At 47.4% G+C, this 6,109-nt stretch overlaps 1 protein-coding gene across 1 annotated transcript in view; it reads left to right on the top strand.

Annotated features, from left to right (window-relative positions):
* Positions 1–6,109, top strand: part of Lima1 (LIM domain and actin binding 1) — a 116,756-nt gene that overhangs the window by 40,549 nt on the left and 70,098 nt on the right. The window contains exon 2 of the mRNA XM_026782807.1: positions 3,373–3,514. Within this exon, the coding sequence (XP_026638608.1) occupies positions 3,396–3,514 (119 nt within the window). The 5' untranslated portion in view covers positions 3,373–3,395. The remainder of the gene's footprint in view (positions 1–3,372; positions 3,515–6,109) is intronic.

Consider the following 6,109-nt stretch of genomic DNA (forward strand, 5'->3'; position numbering starts at 1 on the left):
GGAACTAGCTCTTGTAGACCAGGCTGGTCTCAAACTCACAGAGATCTGCCTGCCTCTGCCTCCCAAGTGCTGGGATTAAAGGCGTGTGCCACCACCGCCCGGCAAGGAGAAGTTTTTAAAGCACTCACATTTACTATTGCCTCATTCTGTATGAGTGTCATTTCTCCTCATCATATTAACCCCATTGTTATGAATAAGAAATCGAAGTTTGAGAAAAAAGCAAGCTTTAAATGATCAAACCAACAATTGTACTTGAATACAGCTGTCTCTCACGCCAAGGTTCCTCAGTGTTACTGTGTGTGATGCTACCTCCCAACATGGGAATTAAATCACCGAAACCAAAACTGTATTATTTTCAGGAAAGGTTTTCGCTGGAAGGACAGAGCGCTGCCCTGGGGAAGGAGTGGCGTCCTGGAAGGTCATCTGTCATCTGGTTTGCGTTCAGAGGCTTCCAGAATGTTTGGTCCAGCACAGCACATCCTGCTGCTTGCTGAGGCTGTAGAGGGCAGTTCTGATGAGTACATTCTCCAGACCATTTCTGCTCTGCAGTTGTTAAGACAACAGTTCTTCAATCTGTATTCTCCCTATTCAAATACAGAAGTGTTGACTTGTTTCTGATCTCACCTCTTCTGGACAAAGGTTATAACTTCTTTGGGAGTTACTAGGGCAAGAAAACCCAACCAGCAGCTGGCAGGTGGGGGCTGAGTGATGTCAAGGGTGCACTGTGTATGTTCTACAGCTCGGAGAGATTCCAGAAGAGAATGTTAAGTGTAAGGGGTTTATCCTCTGCATTTCAATGTATCATGCCCCAGTTGTCCAGAGGCTTCATAAGAGCCAGTGCTAATATGTTATACTGAAAATCTTCTGTGCAGCACTGACGTCTGCCTGATATTTAAGATGTATTATCTCCTTAAATATGCAGATAAATCCTAGGAAGACAAACGTTATCCTTGGTTTTCATCTGCAGATACTAAAACTAGAGAGATGACACAATTTAAAACATTTTTTGCAGTTGTATACCTGTACACAGTGTGTTGTGATCACATCCACCCCCATTGCCTTCACTTATCCCCGGGCTCCCACTGACCCTCTGCTTCTCCCCAACAGCTCCTCTCCTGTTTTCTATCTTATTGATTGATCTGTTGGTTTTTGTTTGTTGATTGTGCCGGGAAAGGGCATGTGCTTGCCATCGCATGCTTGTGGTGGACGGAGCGTTCTGTCTTTGCTTCCACTATGTAGGTCCTGGGATGGCACACAGGTTGTTGGGCTTGTTGGCACATGCCTTCGCCCACTGAGTCACTTCAGCAGCGCCATGACCTTCCTTTTGTGTGCAGGTCCCCACAGCTGCTATGTGTCCATGATGGCAGTAGCCACGTCGTATCCAGAAGATACAGCCCTGCCGTCTGTCCTCTGGCTCTTATGTTCTTCCTCCTCCTCCTCCTCCTCTTCCACAGCTTGCCCAGGACTTTGGAGAGTGCAATACAGATGTCCAGTTTAGGCTGAGGCCTACACTTGGTAGTCACTTTTTCTCAGCACTTTGACAAGCCTCTGCACTGACCATTGCACACTGTAGAAAGATGCTTCTCTAACCTAGACTGAGACCAGCGCCGGCCCATGGCAGTTTGTCCACTTAGCAAAGCATCACTGGTGCATTCCGTCTAGAGCTCAGCCATAGGCTTTTGCTCAAGTTTATAATACCAGACTTGAATTAACCCAATCAGAGAGTGATTGGTTAAACCCCAGATAGGCTTGCCCTGTTGCACAAGTGGAATATCTTACCTGGCAGGTTGGTAGTGTACTGTAGCTTGGTAAGATACTTGATGACATTTCTCCCCCAGTGGCGTACACAGCCCCTTCCGGAACTGTGAATGCAGCAAGCAGGGAGGAAACTTGCAGCTCGGTTCTAGCTTGCTTTCTGTTCCCTGCATCCAAAGTGTTTGATAACTTCAATAGGGTCTTACCATCTAATTCTCGTGGGAACCAAGTCCAGTGCTTATAGCTGTATTGTTTTGGGTGTTTCTAGGAACTCCCTAACCGTTACTTCTAGGGAGGTATCCTGTGCTAGCACTAGGATTTTCATTTTAAAACCTCTGTTTCCTTGGGGCTGGAGATATTGATCTTGTGGAGGTCCTGGTTCTGATCCCCAGCACCCACATGGCAGCTCACAAGCATCTGTCACTCCAGTTCCAGGGGATCGGATGCCTTGTTCTGTACTCCACAGCACCAGGCATGCACATGTGCACAGACATACGTGTAGGCAAAATGCCATGCACGTAAAATAAAAATGAAAAACAAAGTAAAACAAAAATCCTATAGCTTCTGGGAGCAGCATTACTTATATAGGGTACCTCCACTCAAACTGTTATTATCATATTTTTTAGTTTCTAAAATAGTAGGTTCCCTTTTGGTTAGTCTCTTCCCCACCCCTATATTCTCCCTCTCCCCTCAAACCCACCACCGTTTAAACCTTTCTGTCTTTAGTAATCCTCTTTTACATGAGCTTTACTGTCTCCCAACAAAGAGTCCCCCCCACACTCCCATCTACTCTGGGAGCCCCTTTCTTGCCCCTGTCCACTATAAGTACTCACTCCACTCACACCAATTTACAGACGTCTAAAAATTTCAAGCTAGGACGAGAGGAAACAGTTTCTTCTTTCAGGGCCTGGGTTATCACACTCAGTTTAATGATTTCTGTCCCTAAGACTCCACCAGTTTCCAACATTTTGTATCTGTTTGTCCACTTTGCAGTGCTGGGTTGGAGCCCAGAGTCTTCCTTGCCCATGTGAGGCGAGTCTTTTACTGCTGAGCTGTATACCAGCCCCAGATAGAACTTTTCAAAGTAACAAACTTGCAATACCATCAAAGCCTGCCCAGCTCCTTCTCTCATGCTTTGCAAAGTCCCTAGCTCTCTCCAGAATAACAGTGATAGCATGGTCAGTGCTCCTTGGTGTAGGGAGAGAAGGTGGGGAAAGAGAGAGAGGGAAATGGAGAGGGAGGGCAGGAGGGAAGGAAAGCGGAGAGAGAAATAAGGAGGGAGGGAGAGAGAACAAAAAGCCATGTAGACGTAGGCAGGACGGGGAAGATTTCACTCCAGATGTGACTTTGGAACAGCCTTGAGTTCAGAGAAAGGTCAACTGATATTTGCATAGTAGGATCAATGATAAAATGACGGAGTTGAAAAGAGATCATCTATTCTGACCTCCTTTTACAGAAACTGCACCCCAAAGATACTGACTCATTTAACCGAGGTCACACAAGCTTTGGAAAAGCAGCAGAGGCGCGTGGCCTGCCGCTTGGGTCATTCTGCTGCCCATCCATGCGTGCTGCGAATCCTTGTCTATGTTTAATATTCCCCCTTTCTCTATTCCGTAGGTGCTTCAGAGGCTGTAGACAAGATGGAATCAACTCCATTTAATAGACGACAGTGGACTTCCCAGTCATTGAGAGTAACGGCCAAAGAACTTTCTCTTGTCAACAAGAATAAGTCATCGGCAATTGTGGAAATATTCTCCAAGTAAGTGCTGATCTTGGCCCAAAAGGACCGTCTGTCTTGAGCAGTTTTACCACCTGTCAGGAAAATTGGTGAGGCAATGTCAACGGCTGGATTAAGCAGCCCTGGAGCTTGTGCAGTGCAGGGAGAAAGAATGTTGTCGTCAGGGGATCCTTCCCTATGCTGGGATTCTAGGTGTGCGCCACTAAGCCCAGTTTTCTGGTTTTTAGGGGGTCTTTTTCTCCCTACTCTATAGCCTGGGTTGGTAACCTGGGACTCACTATGTATCCCAGACTGGGTTTGCATTCATGAGTAAATAAATTTCTTGCCTCAACCTCCTGAATGCTGGGTTTCTCGGTGTAAACCACCATGCCCTGGGGGTGGGGAAGGATCAAACCCAGAGCTCTGTACAGGCCCTCGGTCCCTGGGCCACAGGGCCACATTTCCCGTTTTTGTTTTTTTTTTGATTTTTTTCGAGACAGGGTTTCTCTGTAGTTTTTGGTGCCTGTCCTGGAGCTAGCTCTTGTAGACCAGGCTGGCCTCGAACTCACAGAGATCTGCCTGCCTCTGCCTTCTGAGTGCTGGAATTAAAGGCGTGTGCCACCACTGCCCGGCTCCGTCTAAAGAGTTTAAATGTCATTTAAACTTCAGCTTATCGGTTATACTTGTAGCATTTCAAGTGCCTGATAGGCAGCATGGTTGAGCAAACGAGGCCCTACTGAAACGCACACACCCACTTGCTGGTTGTCTTTGCTTTCACACTAAGCCAGCGGAGATGCAGAGTGTGATCAGAGACTGTCAATCAAAAGTCCAAAACATCTGCCCTTTAAGAAAATAAGAAACATTAGCCAGCCAGGTGTGGTGGCCAGCACTCAGGAGGCAGAGGCCGGGGGATCTCTGAGTTCAAGGCCAGCCTGGCTACAGAGTGAGTTTCAAGCCAGCCAGGCTACCCTGAGAAACCCTGTCTGGGGCTGCAGTTTGCCACCCGTCCACTGACCTTCAGCTTGAGGACTTTTCCTGCTCTCTCTGCATCTGTATTTTTAGTGAGGATCACAGTGACTGGAGCACAGAGCTGCTGCTGTGTACAGTAGGTGCTGCACACAGTAGGTGCCGCTGTACACAGTAGGTGCTACCGTACATAGTAGGTGCTACTGTACACAGTAGGTGCTGTACATAGTAGGTACTACTATACACAGTAGGTGCTGTTGTATACAATAAGTGCTGTACACAGTAGGTACCACTGTACACAGTAGGTACTGCTGTACACAGTAGGTGCCACTGTACACAGTAGGTGCTGTACACAGAGGTGCTGCTGTATACAGTAGGTGCTGCTGTACACAATAGGTGCTGCACACAGTAGGTACTACTGTATACAGTGGGTGCTGCTGTACAGAGAGGTGCTGCTGCACACAGTAGGTGCTGCTGTACACAGTAGGTGCTATACACAGAAGAGCTGCTGTACACAGTAGGTGCTGCTATGCACAGAGGTGCCACACACATGCTGAAGGGATGGTCCATACACCTTTACACACCAGAGAGAGCAAGCAGAGATGGCATTGGTGGGCCGAGCCCAGGGCAGGTAGTGGGCTTGCTGCACTAGAGGTTTCTTAGCAGGAAGCTGCTGCTCTTATGAAAGAAAGAAAGACGTGAAGACAGTGATTCTAGGATCTGTGTCTAGAATATAGTTAAGCATCAACAGGAAGTTTCAGTGACCCACGGTGTCACCTTTCCTTTGACAGCGAATCTCTCTCGTACCTGTTACATGGCAAAGGCTGACCTCATCTCCTAAGGTGCAGCAGGGGACAAGACTCAGGCAGCCCTACGGTTTCCTTACGCATTCTCTATTGCTGCAATTTGATGTCAAAAAATACCATTCTCACCTGAAAAGAAAACACACACATTTCAAGTAAGATATGGGAAGAAGAAAAGCTACTAAGCCCTAATCCTAGGCCTCAGGGACTTAGTTTACTTTAGACCCATCAGCTTTCCTGGGGGCTGGTAAAATGGCTCAGCAGGCCAAAAGGCCCTTGGCATCCACCCTAACAATCTGAGTTCAAGCCCCAGGACCCTAATAGTGGAAGGAGAAAACAACTCCCGCAAGTTGTCCTCTGTCCTGGAGGTGTGGTGTGCGCGCACACAAAACAAACAAACAGAAACAACTAAGAAATAGAATGTAAAAAAAAAAATTTAAAGAGCATTTCTTTTAGAGTAGTTACTACATTCCAGTTCTGTCTTAAAAAAAAATAAAAGTCCTGATATACATGGTGGTACACATGCTATACTCCCAGACGCAGGAGGCTGAGGCAGAAGGATCATCACTATTTTGAGGTAACACATTAGCTATATAGTGAGACCATGTCTCAAAACCTACAACTCATGGCCTAGTGTCAGAGATCTGTATTCCCAAGTATTTGGGAGTCTGAGGCAGGAGGATTGCAGCTTCAAGGCCTGCCTGGGCTACAGAGTGAGTTTAAGACCAATCTGAACAACTTATTGAGACCCAACAAAATAAATAAGCTGGGCACGGTGGTGCAGGCTGGGCACGGTGGTGCAGGCTGGGCACGGTGGTGCAGGGTGCCGGTGGTACAGGCTGGGCACGGTGGTGCAGGCTGGGCAGGG

This window comes from Microtus ochrogaster, chromosome 15 (assembly GCF_000317375.1).
Source record: "Microtus ochrogaster isolate Prairie Vole_2 chromosome 15, MicOch1.0, whole genome shotgun sequence".
Classification (NCBI taxonomy): domain Eukaryota; kingdom Metazoa; phylum Chordata; class Mammalia; order Rodentia; family Cricetidae; genus Microtus; species Microtus ochrogaster.